Source organism: Aedes albopictus, chromosome 3 (genome assembly GCF_035046485.1).
Source record: "Aedes albopictus strain Foshan chromosome 3, AalbF5, whole genome shotgun sequence".
In the NCBI taxonomy this organism is placed as follows: domain Eukaryota; kingdom Metazoa; phylum Arthropoda; class Insecta; order Diptera; family Culicidae; genus Aedes; species Aedes albopictus.
The window spans coordinates 388,829,437-388,847,974 of record NC_085138.1 but is presented as its reverse complement, the minus strand read 5'-3'; the positions used below and the strand labels follow the sequence as shown (position 1 = coordinate 388,847,974).

General features: G+C 37.8%; 1 protein-coding gene across 2 annotated transcripts in view; it reads right to left on the bottom strand.

The window, feature by feature from the left end:
• Positions 1-18,538, bottom strand: part of LOC109399664 (lipase maturation factor 2) — a 66,528-nt gene that overhangs the window by 34,354 nt on the left and 13,636 nt on the right. Inside the window, exon 1 of one of the 2 annotated variants that reach the window (XM_019693067.3) lies at positions 14,470-15,178. The exons of the other annotated variant lie outside the window; for it this stretch is intronic. Within the exon in view, the coding sequence (XP_019548612.3) occupies positions 14,470-14,644 (175 nt within the window). The 5' untranslated portion in view covers positions 14,645-15,178. Of the gene's footprint in view, positions 1-14,469; positions 15,179-18,538 lie in introns of those variants that run through there. 2 annotated transcript variants of the gene reach the window in all.

The window sequence follows — 18,538 nt, the reverse complement described above, 5'->3', positions numbered from 1 at the left end:
TTGGGGGTTTTTGGAACCTATTGAACTCAGAGTTGGTCTCAAATCCTTCCCAACTAACATGAATTAAACGACCAAGTTGTAACGAATAAAATGGAACCTTATAAATGTACATTTTATTTTCCGTATCGGGCCCCACGTCTGGGAACTTAGATACGAAAAACAAAATGTAACGTTACAAATGTACAAAACACAAACATGCAACACATGACATAAATTGTTCCCAGTTATCTAAACAGATAACGAAGTCCAATGCCAGGATGCCGAGGTTTCATAATTATTCTTGGTCCATCAGCCATCCTAGAATTGTATTTTGTTTGGCAGTTCGCCTTTTAGTTCGCAGCATTTGTTGCGGCATTCATAGCTTGTTTTGGTCTAGGAATTTATAATCCTAAGGGTGTATCTAGATTCGGGCAACAACACAAGACCGTCTACAATTTGATGTCCGTGTTAGGGGACGGCTTGTGCGTTTTGTACTGGATCGCTCCTAAAATTTTTGGAGCGCTACAAATGCACATTAAATTTCAGGGACAAATGTCCAAACCTTAGTAAAACATACAAAATAAACAGACAAAATGTTCACAACAATTTACAAACGTAACACACTCCATGCAACAGTCGAAGAACTTTCCATGAATTGCATTCTCCAATTCATGGAAAATTCTTAAAACTACTTTACATACGTTACAACTAATTTACAAACGTAACACAACACCAGCAACAGCAGAAGAATTTTTCAAGAATCGAAATCGCGATTCTTAAAAAAATCTGAAACAGTCCTATTTACCATTCTTTCAAGTGGTCGATTGATGGCAGCGATGATCATTTTATTTGGTGTCACCAGACTAACTAAAATACGTAAGCCAAACGCTTACCAGATAACTCCGCGAGTTAAATTGCCACCAGGCTAACCTTACACTAATTGCCACCAGGCTAACTTAAAACTAATAACGCCAGCGAATCCTGGCAAAGTGTATGATCTAACGCCATTAACCAACGGCCAAAGAACTGACATCAACCAAGCACTTATCCTTTATCTATCTTTACTGTTGCGGACACTCATATCTGATCTACTCTAAGTTTACGTAACCTAAACCAGATGGATCAACAAAGAAACACTAAACTTCAACATGAACGTGGGTTTTTTAGTTGGGCGCCAATGTAACGAATAGCACATTGGAACCTCATAAATGTACATTTTATTTTCCGTATCAGGCCCCACGTTGGGCGCCAATGTAATGAATAAATGGAACCTTATAAATGTACAAGGCCCCACGTTGGGCGCCAAACATGCAACACATAACATAAATTTGTGCCCAGTCATTCATATGGATAACGAAGTCCAAACCCAGGATGACGAGGTTTCATTTTTGTTCTTGGTCCATCAGTCAATCCTGTAATCGTATTTCTTCTGGCGGATTGCCTTTTTGTTTGCAACTTCACTTGCTTACAAAGCTTGTGTTGGTCTAGGAATTTCTAATCCTAAGGGGGCATCCTGATTTGGGCAACAACACAAGACCGTCTACAATTTGATGTCCGTGTTAGGAGACGGCTTGCGTGTTTTGTACTGGATCACTCCTAAAATGTTTGGAGCACTACAAATGCACATTAAAATTCAGGGACAGATGTACAAACCTTAGTGTAACATACAATATAAACTGACAAAATGTTCACAACAATTTACAAACGTAACACACTCCATGCAATATTCGTAGAATTTTCCATGAATTGGAGAATGCAATTCATGAAAAATTCTTAAAACTATTTTACAAACATAACAAAGTTTCAGGCAATTTGCCTGATAAAAACCCTCCATGAAGAAGAGAACAAACCTGCCGATAATACCCATTGTCACCCTATATACAACTGTTGTGCATAATTGATCGGACAAACGCCGATTTTCATACAAAATGGACAAGTTTGAGATGCTGTAACTATGGTTTGCTTTGATGGATTGAGCTCAATTTTTGACACGGAACTACTTATATGCTGAATTTTACGTGTACGAAATGGGGATTTATTTTATTATCGTACAAATTTGGGCGAAGGGTCTCAGATGCCTCATGAAACATTTCCACAGGCAGGGCTCATGGATATATGAACAAAACAAAATTGGGAAAAATACAGGGTCACCTATTTTCTCGGAAAACTTAGGTGGACATTTTTTGTTTTACCCTGACACTACTTACTTTGAAAAATCATAACTCAAGAACGAATCATCGTAGAAACAAAGTTTTTTTTACATGTACGCATTTATTATATGGTCATTTTTCACAAAATTGACCATAACTTAGGTACGAAAAAAAAAAACATTCTAAAAATTCAGCGATCAAAGCTTTTGATTTTGTGGAAAACTTTTTCCACTTCATTTTTTTTTTTGATTCCTAAGAAAATTTGCTTTCATTTTCTTTAAAAAAATGTTTCTACGATGCTTCGTTCTTCAGTTATGATTTTTTAAATAAAACGCTTATATGACACAGTTGGAAATTTTTCAACAAAATTGGCCATAACTCAAAAACAAAAAATAAAGTGCATTCCAAAAATTTCAGCCTAGCCGGGGCCCGTGGCGTAGTCGGTCACACGTTCGCTTCATATGCGGATGGTCATGGGTTTGATTCCCAGCCCCGGGACTTGCAATTTTTCGTCAGTTGCTCTTCACCGAAAGCGGCTGGCACTGACCCTTTTCTGAGCACCATGGCTCAAACGGACCCGGATACCTGGACATCGGCGAACTGCACAGATAAAAATAATGAGATTTACACGTCATGTAAACTTCATTTTAGTCATGTAAACTTAATGTTATGATGGTTTACATGATATATCATGTAAATTTGTGCTATATGTCATGCAAACACTCAGAGTCATGCTGAATTACATGATAATTCATGAACTTTACATGATATGTCATGTAAACTTCTGTGATATCCCACGCTCCAATTACACAAGTTTACAAAATAAAACGAAAGTCATGAACTTCTGTCAACGATCAACATTTTTGAAGCCCAATTTAGTGCTGATTTCGAAACCGCCCTTCAAAAATTTTTAAGTAGAACAGTTTTTGAGTTTTAGCTCAATATCGAGCTTTGCAACTTTTCGAAATATGTAATTTACTAAAATTCAAATATATTGCGTTTTGTTCAACCAATTTTAAATATTTTTCCATAAATAAAAAGCTGAATACAATACCATTCGATCATCTGAATACAGGTTTTGCGTCAGATTGAGGAAATTCAAGATATTGGCGAGTTTTAGGGACGATATCCTTAAATTTTAGCAAAATTCCCAAATTTTTTTGAAGAAATGTATTTTTTTCAATAAGAAAAAAACAACTTAAAAATTCTTTCTCGACGTTTATTTGACATATCATATGTAGGCGAGTTACAGTAAAAATTTCAGCTCAATCGGAGCATTGATTACGGAGAATGAGATGTGTGAAGTGAGCGACTTTGCTTAAAAATAGAACAAAAATCAATTTCAAATCATCAACCTTGTATGGAAAGTCGAAAAAATTTCCGCTCTACTGTATTTTTTTTCCTTCGCGTTTTCGAACTCAGGGCATGATTCTACATCAAAAATAATCATCAGCTTACCGAGTTCAAAAATGCTGTAAACTAGTGTTATGTGCATCATATGTCACAGACCGTTACACTCTTTTTTCGATCAGTGTGCTGCTCATAATGGACCTCCAATTGGACTGGAAAGAAACAACGGCCACCTATCATCCTTGTGCTCATCATTCTACCATGCAGAGTAGAAAAGTGAAAGGAGCAGAAAGGTAACCAGTTCGATAAAGTATAATAGAATACATCTAGGCGCTGTACAATACTGTAGGTATAGCTGTGAATTGAAATCGCTCACGTAGTGCCCTAGTGGACAATAGAGCTGTAAATTAGGTTAAGTGATTAAGAATAAAAAAAATCAGCTTATGAAATTACCTTCTCAAAAATATTTTTTGATAATTTTTCGAAAGTTCGGGCATAATTTTCCGGCTTTTCGTCACAAATTTTCTCAACTGTAGAAAATTTTGTGGAAAACTTTTTCCACTTCATATTTTTTTCGGATTTCTGAGAAAATTTGCTTCATTTTCTTAAAAATATTTTGTTTCTACGATGCTTCGTTCTTGAGTTATGATTTTTTAAAGTAAGTAGTGTCAGGAAAAAACAAAAAATGTTCACCTGAGTTTTCCGGGAAAATAGGCAACCCTGATTTTTTCGCAAATTGTTTCTTGTTTATACATCCATGAGCTCTGCCCATGGAAATGTTTCATGAGAATCTGAGACCCTTCGGCCTAAACCCAAAAAAAAAATCCTCAAGAACAAAATGTTTCTGTTCACAGGCTTGGGCGTGACAAGGCGTTGAAAAATGTGCAAAAGTGTTAGGACAACGGCACGCGTGTAAAGCAATGGGGTACCGCTGTCCGATTACTTTTGTACATTGTTCACCGCCTTGTCACGCCCAGGCCTGTGAACGAAAACATTTTGTTCTTCGTACACGTAACATTCAACATATTTGAAGTTCAGTGCCAAAAATTGAGCTCAATCCATCGAAGCAAACCATAGTTATATCATCTGAAGCATGAAAATCTGCGTTTGTCCGATCAATTATGCACCACAGTGTGTCTGATTCTTTTTTATAGAAACTGTAAAGTAGCGATTTTTCAATTCGCTGTAAGTTAAGTGTTGTTCAATGTAGGAAAAAAAAAAAAAAGTATGCACATACTTGTATAGTAAACCCAGAATCAATTGTCAATTTTTGCTCGTTTTAAAAATCGATATATAACAAAATTTTGAGAAAACATATCCCTTTCGTGACGAACCAGCACAATTGTGTTGTTGAGCGGTAGCAGTTTGGCATTCTTTTTTCATCTGCTTAGACTTTGTTTTATGTGATGTAAACTGTTTCAATAATTCAGCCATTACTTATACTCATTTGTATGTAAACAAACTTTTGTTAACGTTGCCTGTGAGATTTATCACAACAAAGTAAACAAAAAGTGAACTAAAACCGTAAAACTTAATAATAATTTTTATTTCCGATTTGTCTAGATAGTCAAAGCAATAAATCGAAAGATAAAGAGTAGTTATTTCAAATGAGGTAAAATAATTGTTGTTTTGTTGGGAAATCTAAGAGTTCTGGAGAGCCAAAGTTGAGCCATTTGTATGGAGATTTTATTTTTTTGCGCTCCGTCACGAAAGGGATATAGACTGTTTCAGAAATTCTAAATACACTTTGTTTATTGAATAAAATAAACTATTCTCACTGTAATTACGAATCTGCTTGATTTTATCAACTTGTTTTGAACAATTGGAGAAAGGTGCTCGTTTTGACATCATCTACATTGCACTGATCTCAAGGCAGCGTTTGATTCAATTGATCATGATATTCTTCTGGCGAAACTTTCCAGGCTCGGTACTTCGAGTCGGTTAACTAATTGGTTTTCTTCCTACTGAAAAGGAAGAATGCTTCGTGATAAGCTCGATTCTAGTATCTCTTCGTGCTTCACGAGCTCATCAGGTGTTCCTCAAGGAAGCAATTTAGGCCCTATGCTATTTCTTGTGTGCATCAACGATGTGATGGTTATCTTGGGATCCGGCTGTAGGCTTGCTTATGCCGACGACTTGAAATTGTACTTTGTAATACGCTCTATCGAAGATTGCTTGCATTTTCAATCGCTGTTAGACCAGTTCGTCGACAGGTGCCCATAGAAATTAGCTGGCTTTGAGTGTGCATGGTGATGTCCTACTTTCGCAACAAAAGTCCGATCTTGAATGACTACGGCTGTGACCATAGTGGGTAAGGTGAGATGCGATCGGATGCGATAAGTTATGAGATGAGAAGAGGGATGTTTGATAAGCCATAGTGCATGAGTTTTTCAATGAGGGTGCGCATGTTGTTTTCACATCCTTTTTCGCCTATTTTGTGCGCATCAACGACTCGCGTGATTTGATCGATGAAGTCGCTTGTATGTTGAAGCGCTTCTTTGGATGTGGGTAGTGAAGTGATCGTTTCAGCGGAAAGATAAAATGCACCCGCTTTTTGTTTTGCGCGGGCCGTTTTTTTTCTATAACTTAGTCAGTTTTGATCCTGTTGCAATAGCAAAAACCGACTAGTTAAAAAAAATCTGTTGTAACTGTAGTTACTGTACAAGATTGAGATTATTGAATTAATTATTTGAGAAAAGAATGTATAAAATGTAATTATATCCGCGTGAGCGATGTCTTTATGTACACTTATATTCTTACTTTCCGGACTGAGCTTTCTGAGTGTTGATTTCAATTTAAATCAATGTGAGACTATTATACCACTGATTTTCGGCATTAAAACATTACTTGATTGTGCTGACCTCGGCAAAAAGAAACAAAAATTCGGCAAGTATGTATTATTTAAGGGTATAGATTTTTTATCACAAATTTTTCGGCGATATCTACGAGAAAAGATGTCTCTAATAAGTACACAATATTCATCATATATTAGGTAAAAGAGTATCAATCGAAATCGATGATACACTCTTTTCGTTAAGGGATCTAGTTTTGCCTGACAAAGAAAAAAGCAGAACCTTTCAATCAGAATCCTTTTTGCAATTAAGTTGAATACCATAAAACCTCAAACTTTCTAACTTGCACATGAATAACATGCACTGAGCAAACGACCATATCAAACATTGATTTAAATCCCAAACAGATAAAATAAAATGTTTTCTTATACACATATAATAAAAAAATATGCTGTAAAAAAACTTAAACGATTTGATGGAATACCATTTTACATGCAATGAAATATGTTATTTTACATGGCGATCGATAGACAGTACCGTCGTGCAGGGCTTCTTTATATACTTTTTCATGGTTTTTAAACTTTATGACATTATAACTCCCAGAGTAGTGAATGAATTTCCGCAATTTTTACACACAATAATCGTGAGTATGTATGTAGGATGCAGGGTTCCTGATTTCCACTTTTCATCTTCTTCCACACTCGAATACAGTCAGCAGCGAACGGTTGTCGCTTTAGTTTGTGTGTTTGCTTGTCAGCGATGACAGCAAACACCGGCGAACGGTGGGAAGCCATACATGGAATTTAAACATTCGTCCACATTCGCATCGCAAGCGATGGAGAGGTGATGGGATTCGTGAGTAATATTGCGCGTACGAATATTTGAAGTTATCAAAAAATGTTTATTATTTTCTTTGCTAATCTAGCATTTCAACAACAATACACTAAAAACGTATGCATTGCATGCAGAAATTCTCTTCTAGTTATGATAATAGCCGCTTCGATCGCTCACCAGCATTCGTCGCCATTCGCCATTCATTCATTCGCTTGCGATCCAAACTGCGACGATCGGCCAAGAATATCCATGTCAACCAGTTTGCGCATCGCTTCCCACTGGTGATGGGGTTGCGTGTTTGATCACGACTATCCGTTTGCTGCATCTTTCTCGATTCGCTTCAGCAAAGAGGAGTGAATATGAATGGAGTGAGGCGAATTTACCGATCCTTGAGGATGTATGCAAAATTTGAGCTGAATCCATCAATAAACAAAAAACTTGTTCATACACCAATCGGACACATCTCATATAGAACTGGATGGGGGCTACTTTGGACATTTATAACTATAACAAAACTGCATTTAAAATTCCAGGGTTATTTAGAAAACTACATTGTACCAATACTGTTGCATACTATATCGTACATGATTTCAATAAATATATGCGTTTTTAGATAGTTCTGTGCTATCTTTGGTATAATGAGCAGCGTGATATTGTAATATAGATAGCCTTAAAAAAGGGACCACCAATCCTTTATTTAGGTGAAAAGGTCATTTATAATGTATAACTCTGGAGCTCGATTTGAATAGGTCGTATGTGCTTTTGTCGATTAAAAATTCGATCAGTTGGATTCGCTTATTATAGCGAAAACCGTTGAAATTGAGCAAAGTTGATACATACAGCAGAATCCTCACAAAACAGGCTTTCTGTTCCATCATTAAAAGTTTGCAAAATATCTGCCATATTGCTACAATGACCAAAATAAACTGATCGAATTTTATATCGATAAAAGCACATACGACCTATTCAAATCGAGCTCCAGAACTGTTCAATTATTCGATTGTATATGCTATATCGATTGTATGCCTACATTTTGACTGTAGAAACAATGCATACAGAGAAAATGTTCTGATACGTTATACATTTTTTTTTTGGTTTATTCTATGTTTTTTCGTGTCCTGACAAGCAATAAAGGGTCTGTTTGGAAAACAATTTCTACCAAATGTTAGTCCCATAGACATCAAACAGATTTGAACCATATTTTGAATTCAAAAAATCCATATTCAAAAGTGTCCAAAGTAGCCCCGCATTTCAAAAGTAGCCCCGCACGACGATATGATAAATTTTTGTTACGTCTGGTCCATCAAAATGCAAGCCATGTGAAAAAGCTGTGAGTGATGTTTAAAAACAACATATTAACGCATTTTATATTACCTACTAGTATTCCCAACACATTAAATCCACATTGCTTTACATACATAACGAGCGCAATCATAAAATCCATACCCGACAAGCGTTCTCTTGCGTTCACATGCGTCGAAGCAGCTCCATCGCATCTCCGCACTCATCGCAACTCATCTACTATGTACGGTTCATGCGTTCTGCATATAGTTTCCACAGAGTGTGCTTCGACGCTTAGGGGCTGTCCATAAACCACGTGGTCATAAGGGTGGGGGGGGGGTGGTTCGGCCAATGACCATTTTGTATGGACAAATAAAAAATTTTGTATGGACTAATGACCACGCAGGGGGGGGGGGGGGGGGTTGAAAAGTCCCAAAAAAATGACCACGTGGTTTATGGACAGCCCCTTATCCGATCTCTTATCTCTTTGCATCGCACCTCACCCACTATGTGCTCAACGTACGGCATCAATGGCGTCGTTCTACAAAGTACCGATAACTTCAACGATTTGGGCGTGCTACTGGATCAAAAAAAAATTTTTTTATCTGTATTAACGAGATTTTTAGCCCTGGGCTAGTTCAGCTCGGGGGACCAAAAGTTGATCTCTAACTTACACCTAACTAATGCCATCACAGAGGCAAATCGTCAACTGGGGGTTCATCTCAAAGATCTCCTGAGAATTCACCGACGCGTATTGCCTTAAAGCCCTTGACTGTTCGCTCGTACGACCAATTATCGAATGCGCTCGTTTGTGTGGACGGACAGTCCATCAACTGACGTGGAGTTTAAGGATAGCAAACGTGCAACGCAGGTTCATCAGAACGGCGTTAAGGAATCTGCCGTGGCGAGATCCACAGAATTCGCCATCGTACTCAGATCGTTGCAAATTAAAACAAGCTGCTTTCATTGCAAAACTTTTGAACGGAGAGGTTGGCAGATTCTGGCACTTTTGAATATTCGCGTCACTCCTAGGATGTTATGCGATAGTTATCTGCTACAACCCAGATTCTACTGAACTGCTTTCGGCTATTGTGCGATCGGTTCATGATCGCCGCGATGATCCGCACTTTCTCATCCTTCGAACAACTTCACGAGTTTGCCCAAGTAACATTTTAAGTTTTGTTCGGCTCTACAAGAGATCTTCATGACCAATTTTCTAAAACTTGCAATAAAACTTAATCATACATCAAAACCTCTTGATAACCTCTTTAAGAGCATCTTCCGGCTGAGTGGCCCACTCTCGGAGAGGTTTTGCAAACCGCATTAAAAGTAGCAATAAACCCGTTTTAAAACCTCTCGATTGTTGTTGTTTTTTTTTCAACAAAAACTATGACAGCTCAAAATGCAGAGAAGCTTCTTCGATGGCACGTTAAGTTCAGGAGGATACATCATTCGTAAGTAGAAAGCGATTATTTCAAAGTTATATTTTAGTAGTTATTGTGCTGGTAGGCTTATGCGCATTCGAATTTACCGTGAATATTGGGGTTGCAGAATCATAAAATTAATGCGCTTCGGAAATAGTGAATATTATCATCTTGGAATGAAATAAATCAATTTGTGAATTTAGTAAAACCATCTCGAATCACAAGAAAATTCAGCAGAAAGAGTTTATTTATGTGAGCATGTTATGAAAATAGTGGCAAACTATCAATTCATTGCTAATTTAAGCAAAATTAACTATTTTCCATTCACGTAAGATAATTCTTCAATATGGCGACGACCATAATCAGCGAAAATAAAACGAAAGCAAGTTTGCTTTTATGATGACCGCAATAAACCTAGCAGTGTCGTAGTTTCTGCTTTTCCACCAACAGATGTCGTTACTAATCGAACGGATCGCCATCTGTTGAGAGTTTTAACAGTTTTATTGTGGTAATAATGATTGCCAGAAGGTTTACATATCGGAAAGTTTTGTTTACTCTTGAAATTTGTCTTTATGGATATCTTCAAGTATACTATAAAACATATTACCAATGGTTTTCATAAAAGCAGTCATAAAACTGTGAGTTTTAATAATTTCTGTAATAAAACCTTAATAAAAATCAATCAACACCAATCAGCAATGGAATTGTTACTTGGGTGGTGAAATATCTCACCGGTGTGTATCGCGAATAAGGAATGCGTTAGTCTAAGCTTTTTTCATGTACACAAAAGTTCGATAATAGTTATTTATGTAATGAGTTGCAAAAAGTTGATTTTTTCAGCACGAGTCGTACATTTATCCAACGAGGCTTGTCGAGTTGGATGAATACGAAGAGTGCTGAAAAAAATCGAGTTTTGCAACGAGTTCCATACAAAATTTTATGCAATGATTTTTTCATTACACAAATCATTTGAGTTTTTTTACTTAGCATTTATTTATTAGGCTCATGTGCACTAGGCATAACGGAGCCGTATAACTGTATTAATTAATTACATTTTAATTAAGTGTATATCTTTGCTCTATCAGTAATTGGAAGTCGCTTCCCTTCACAATCCATAAAGTGCTTCAGGTGGTACTTTGATGCAATGTTGACTGCTGCTTCTTCAATTTGCATTGTCATATAAATAACATGCCGCACGATGTGGGGTTGGATGCTCTTTACTAGCGTCATATCCAACTCCAACTCACAATCTAAAAACTGTTTTAAATCGGCGATGCTTGGCCGTTACGGAAGAACAGATGTGTCTGGCAACTTTCCACAGCGTGAATATAATTTACATTCACCGCGTGGAGAGTTGCCTTCACAGCTCGCTCACAACTTTGGTATACGTTTGCGACCCCAATGTTATTCGCCAAACTTTCAGATAAAATTACAAGGTTAAATTCATCCATACATTGTTTTTCGATAGCATGCTTCTGAACTGAGATAATAGCAAACGAATGTAAATCTTTGCAAATGAATGGTCGCAACCTTGTCTACAGGACTTCCTCGAAGAATTCCTCCAACAATTTTTTAAGGAGCTCCTCTAGTAGCTTTGTGAAGAATTTCTCATAGTGTTCTTTATAGGTTTCCCCAACAGAAAAAGGATAACATTTTCATAGGAATTCCTACTGGGAATGCATGGAAAAGTTTCTGAAAACATCCCAAAAGAATTTGGAGGAATCTCAAAAGGATTCCCTCAAGAAACTTTCCGAAGAATTTCAGAAGAAGCTCCTGGAGGAATCTTGAAAGGAAATCATAGAGAAATTCCTGGAGCAATTCTAGATGGAAATTTTGGAGAAATCTTGAATAAACTCCTGGAAGAATCTCAGAAGTAGCTTCTAGATAAATCTTGTAGACTTGTAGAGTCTCAGAAGGAACTTTTAGATAAATCCTGGTTCAATTTCTGAAGAAAACACAGAAAAAATATTAAAGGTGTCCCAGAAGGAATTTCTGAAGGAATCCCGAAAATAACTTTTGGGGAAACCCGGAAGACATCCAGAAAGTACTCCTGGTGAAATCTAAGAAAGAAAATCCTGGAGGAATTCCAGAAAGAGTGAATGGAGGGATGCCGGAAAAAGTTCCTGGAGGAGTCCAGGGAAAAAAACCCTGGATAAATCCTAGAAGGAAGTCCTCGAGTAATCCCAGAAGAATCCTGGAAGGAATTCCTGAAGGAATCCGAAAAAGAACTCCTGGAGGAATTCCAGAAGCAACTCCTGGACGGGTTTTGTAAAAATGCCGGAGGGGTTTCCTGCAGAGATCTCGGAGTGAATATTTGAGTAAATTCCTGGAGGAAACCATGAAGGAACTCCTGGAGAAATCCCGCAAGGGACTTCTTTAGGAAACCCAGAAAAAAGTTCTGATGGAATCTTAAAATAAATTCCGTTTAAAATCTCTGAAGGGATGTCCAATGTAACTGCAGGTGGAACAGAAGAGAAGAAAACTTTAGAAAAACCTTAGAAAAAAAACTCCCAGAGACATCTCAGAATCTAAAAAGGAACTCCCGAAGGAGTTCTTGGAGGGATCTCTGAAGCAACCCCTGAAGGCATAGGCGCCAACTTGTGACGTAGTTGGACGTAGGGGGGCAAAGCTCTTCAAAATTGAACATAATGCAACTTTTTTTTGCTTAAATGCACTAGTTTCCACGTGAATATTCCTAATTTGGATGCACAGCATCGATTTTGATGGTGTTTCATTGGTTTTGAAAGGCCTTGCTCCCCCCCAACTACGTCACAAGTTGACGCGTATGCCTGAAGTAAAGGAATACAAAAAGGAGGAAATCTCAAATGGAATCCCAAAGGAAATTCTTGGAGAAATTCTTTCTATATTAACGCGATTTTTAGCCCTAGGTAGTTCATGCCAGGACCCACGCTTTACTTCTCTTCCGAAGGAAGAACTCACATTTTGCGAGTATGTCGGGAGTGATAGTCACGTGCTTTAATTATTATACCAGATCCGTTTCACAGTCGGCAATGTTTTCTTGCTATTGTTGTTTTTTCTTAATATTCGTTAAACATACAAATTAAAATTGAAATCAGAACTAAGTTTCGAGTTTTTTCGTTACTTGCTTTTTAACATGACAATTTTGTTGAGGAGGGGGGGGGGTGTTTTACAAGCTACGTCTTTCATAGGGGGTATCTAAATTTGTGACGAAATGCTACGAGGGGGAAGGGGGGTATAGAAAATCGCTAAAATTATGATATTGAAATGCATAAAATATTTAAATAAACGATTAAACAAATAAATAAACAAATAAATATATATTCTAATGATTATGTACTACCAATTCCTTTCAGAATACAGCATATTGTACTCCACATTTTTACATTTCCTATCAATTGTCATAATATTTTAAGGAACAGTCGAGCATACAGTTTTTAATATTTCTGAACACATTTAATTGAAAATAATTTCTTTTTTTTTCAGATGACAAAGCTTGTACAGGTACTCTTCAATATAACGTGCAAAAACATTTGCTCTTTGTACGTTATATCGAAGCAGAGAAAAAAATAATATTGTTTATGCTAATGTTGATGTATTCGACGTGAAATTGATCCCAAATAATGATTTCGGTGAAATTCACAAAACCAATAATGAAAAACATGAGTTTTCACGAAAAACTTATTTCTTTTTTTTATGTTTCGATATAACGTACATTTTGCTTCGATTACACTAAAATTTTCCCCAAATTGCGCTAATTTTGGGTAACAAGGCTTATGCTGCAACACAGCATTGATTTGAGTGATTTTGTAGAGTATCTGAGGGTTATTCCAGGGAAAAATAAAAATTTTCAATGTTGTACGTTATATCGAAGCAAAATGTACGTTATATCGAATTCGCTATATCGAGGGTACATTATATCGAAGAATACCTGTATATGACATCTAACATAGATACGCGATGAATTTTACTCTAAGTGTATTTTATTCTAAAAGTTCTTCGAAAACCCTCAAACATCTTCGAGGACATCATTTCAATCCAACAAACCGTTTTCAAGTTTTTTTGAAGAAGAAAATTAGGCTTTTTTCATACGTTTTTTCAAAAGTTAAAAAAATGGTTATGGTTATGGATGCAAAAGTAAATCATTCACGAAATCCAGTGCATGATCAAAATCTTAATCAATTTGAAAAATATCGAATCAAAGAGGGCAATTTTTTTCGTGTTTTAGTCTGGAAATTCTCAATAAGAATTTGTTTTTTATTGCAACAGGATGGAAGCTTTCACACCGAATGAATTAAATAGAAATAAGCAACAGCTCCGATCTCTCCAGATTCAAGTGATTTAAAAATAAATTACCATGCACCTCCATCATTTGGTAGATCTTAACCCCCTAGCATAGGCAATGTTTTCGGATGCGTTAGGAGAGCTAAGGAGTGAGTAATATTTTCTCACCGGACCTCACTTCTCACCCGTTAATGTTCTCTCCGCTCTTCTGTCTATTTCTCTCAATTTCAACAAACCAAAACAAAAACATCTGCTGCAGTCGACCCACACAGCCTCAGCTCAGCCTGCACCGAGTCGGTGCCACCGACTGGTGTCTCAAACAACCGGGTGCATTTTAGGTAGATCGATATTCATGTTTTCATAATTTAAAGCCATCACCAAAAAGTGCCATCTCACCTTCCGCTTGGACGTAGAAGCTCAGGAATGCCACCAGATAGACACCGCACATGGCCCGCAATATCAGATTCCGCACCAGTGGGGGATAGTGCACTTCGGCCGGCTCCCCATCGTGACCTTCATCTTTTCTTGCACTACTCCGTTCGGTGTCACTTGCACCGGATACGGGTTTCATTTTCGACAACACTAACACACTACGGTACACAAAGGTTCGTTTTCCGTGCCACAGCTTCGGTTCAGCTTCCCAAAGATCGAACAGTGTCAATTCAACTAGTCCAGGAAAAGGTTACCTAAGAATTCCGTATATTTCCTGAAAGCTGCACGGCACACGTTCACAAACGACGCAAATGAAAACAAAATCGTAGGTAACAAACAAGTCGTTCTCTTCGGCTGATGTGAGTCCAACGCGATTGCTGAGTGAGAGAGATACAGTCAGCCCAAAATTACCGATAACACAGGAGACTGGTTAGTTATCTCACTTCAAAACGTGAATGGAATTCAGTTAATCAAAAACTCCAGCAAAATCAGAACACAAATCGATAAACACGTCCAAGCCGAACCTTCCCAAAACTATGAATGAACCGTACTAATTCAAATGTGGTGATTTGATCGACTTCTGCCGGTTCCGGTACAGTGAACAGAAGTGTTCTTGTCCTAGGTATTTGAATCGGATATACTATTGTCGCTCGCGTACAAATCAGATTAAAGCACTTGTTGGTAATCTGATCTACGTTGAACAGGGGCCTAGTAAACTGTACTACTGTTTACAACTGTCTAATACATGTAATACCAAACTATATTCACAGTAACTTACGGAAGTAGGCATGAGAGGCGTGCTCGTTCATATCGCGATAACTGCCATATGAAGAAAGTTACGAAACAAATCTCAATGGCCACTCAAGAAGCGTGTGGTCGTGTGGTTGTTATCTAATCGAAACCTGATACCAGCCTTAACCGTCATGGTTTGATGGCTCGATAATACTGTCTCTCGCCTGTCCAGCATTGGAGAATGGTTGGACGCACTACCTAAATGTCATTAAGAATGTTCAAAAATGGCAAGTACTGTTAAAGCGTAGAAGACTTAGAAGTTCAGTTTACTTATTTTTGGACAGATAATCAACCGGGATGGCTTCTGGAGTATTATGACGAAGTTAGCTGTACGACCGTACTGAAGAGTTTCGCATGTTTGCCAACATTGAACTTTTATTATACTTCAGTATTTTTTGTAGCTGCATCAACAGGCTTTTCAGTTACTAGAATCCAAAAACTACATGAAAGCTGGAACTCAATATGAGGTGTCCAGGAAAGTTTGAAATCAAGAATAACTCCTATGTACTTTACCTGTTCAGTCACGTCTGTTTCAAAATCAAAGAGACGCAAAAGTCGAACATCATTACGGTTTCGCCTGTCCGTGAAAAGAACAAAAGATGTTTTACTCAGATTATCCAAAAGGCCATATTGGCTAGGTGATGCCTAGCCCTCAACTACCTGAAGAGCGCGTAGCATCAGGTCGAAAAGGGTGCTGATCCAAGAAACATAAGTAGCTGAATAATAGTTTCATAAGCTAACATTTAATTAAGAACCGTTTGTTCAACTCTTGTCCAACAAAAATGTTTGTTGGGGATGCACATACCACCTATAAAGGAAAACCTCAATAGCATATCTGCTACGAGATACCCCAAGAGCGGAGGCAAAACTCCCTCTTGGGGGTATCCACAAACACAGAATTTTCTTATCGCTGCATAACGGAATGTCAACAAGAGAGCAGTTTTTGAGCATTTGGAATTTGCAATCCAATTGGAAATCATTGGACGAATACCATGACTCCGTGCAGCTTCCAATATGGCATCGGAAGGCACGTTGTCAAAGGAAACTTCGATATCTAAGAAATCACCCAAACCAGATTGCTTTCGAGCGCATACCTTCACAGTATCGAAAACAATCTTGACACATTCCACGCACTTCTACACCGCGGTTTTGAACTTCATTGAACGATATTTCCGGGCTCTTGCTGTCGATTTTGATTCTTTTTGCACCAAAATGAAGATAATTACTTATATTCTTCGAATAGTACCTGAAACTTTGAAAATTTCATCTAGAAAGTAGCAAATTTCTTGTCGTTTGGTCAAAATTCGTCATTTTTTGCGATGGTGTCCCGTTACGCTGTATTTCTCGATTTCTTTCGAAATACAAAGGTCCAATTTCCAATTAGAAAGCATAAAATGAATCTCCTATTCAAATCTGATCGTTTGATATACTGGTTAGCAGGTATTTAACAACATAATAATTTTTGGAAGCAAAAGATTGATTCTCACGCAAAACGTAACGCGTGGAATGTGTCTCTTGTGTAAAAGAGTCACAGTGAACTTAACATTGGTAGACAATTATGCGAGTTGGTTCACATGAAGAGGCACGTTGACCAGATGAACATCATGGTTATGATGATCCACAATGCATTCTAAGCATTTCAGAAGAATAGAGGTCATACTGATAGGTCTGAAACTCATTGCTTCTTCATACGACGCACGATCCACTTTCGGAATAAACATTGCAGTAATATCCCGCCAGAATTTGGGAATATACCCTGTAGCAAAACTGCAAACAATCCCATCTGCCCCACGAGATTTGAAAGGAGCAATGCTATTTAGTTCCCATTCAAGCGATTCTATTGTAAGAATACTCCGCGCTGTAGCCAGCGAATCATAACCATAAGAAAAGACATCAGGTTTATCCGAAGATGTAATATCCACACATCCGGGGAAGTGTGTGATGAATAAGCATTCCAGAACTTCCTCATTAGATGAAGTGGATTCGCCATTTGATAAACAAAGTTTGTTAACTCAGAAATTATTAGATTTTGCAAGAATTTTGTTTAACTGGCTGACTTTACTCAAACAGGAAACATTTGAACAAAAGTTTTTCCAGCCGGATCGTTCAGCTGACCAAAGAGCCTAGGAATCAACCAAACGTCGTCTGTCAACTCTTTCTACATTGTTTCCTGAGCTTGGCCAGATCAGAGTTCCACCAAGGGTTTCCTCTTGTGGATTTCACAGACCGCAGAGGGCATGCGTCTTCAAAAGCTTCCACGGCCGTTGTAGTATCAACGGTATCATCTAAATCACTTGGAGTGTCAATGGATGGTGAGTATCCATGAAATTTTGCCGCAACCAAATCAGTAAAGAAATCCCAGTTGGTTGACCCTGGATTCCTGAAACGCAAAATTTACGAAGTAACATTCACATATTCATAAAAGATGTAGCGATGGTCAGATAAAGATTCTTCATCTGATGCATGCCAATTGATCTACTCGTAACTAATTCTGGTAGAGCTAAAGCTAAGCGTTATGTCTAAACACTTCCTCACTTGCAGATACCATGAAGATTAGGCGGTTGCCTTTGTTAGGTAATCCAAGGTATGTACTATTTAAGTATTCCATCAAACTGAAGCATCTCAAGATAATGTCTGGATGCCCCAGATGATATGGTGAGCATTAGCATATGATATTACTGCCTGCTATTTGCGGAATGTATTTTAAAGTGTAGTATGCAATGACTTGCTTGCAAGCATCCGTAGGGGATGATTCATCATGCGGTAGATAAACCGAACAATAGACGTATTTCCTGTTAAGGTTTCCAACAACGATTGTGATAGTTGCGTTATTGACAAGCACACATGCTCGAGGCCCGACACGCGAATATGCCATTTCATGTTTACTGAAAGTATCAAACACCGGGTTCGCATGATTGTCTAGATAGAAATTCCCCTTACGAAAGTAAGGTCCTTCGATTAAAGCCACTTGGGTTGTACATACCATATGTCTTCAAAGATTCACCGTTGCTGTTCTTTTATGCTGAAGATTGTTCTGAGCTATCGTAACCGTAGCCACTACCAAAACTAGGCAAGGTTGAACTCTTTACAATCAAAGCACATTTTTTTATACCACTTCGATCAGTATCTAGATCTATAGTGGCATTACCCGTATCCTCAGTGTTTAGAGGATTTTGTACTACTCCATTGCCATTGGGATGCAATGAAGCATCTATTTCTATAATGTTCTTGTTTTGTTACC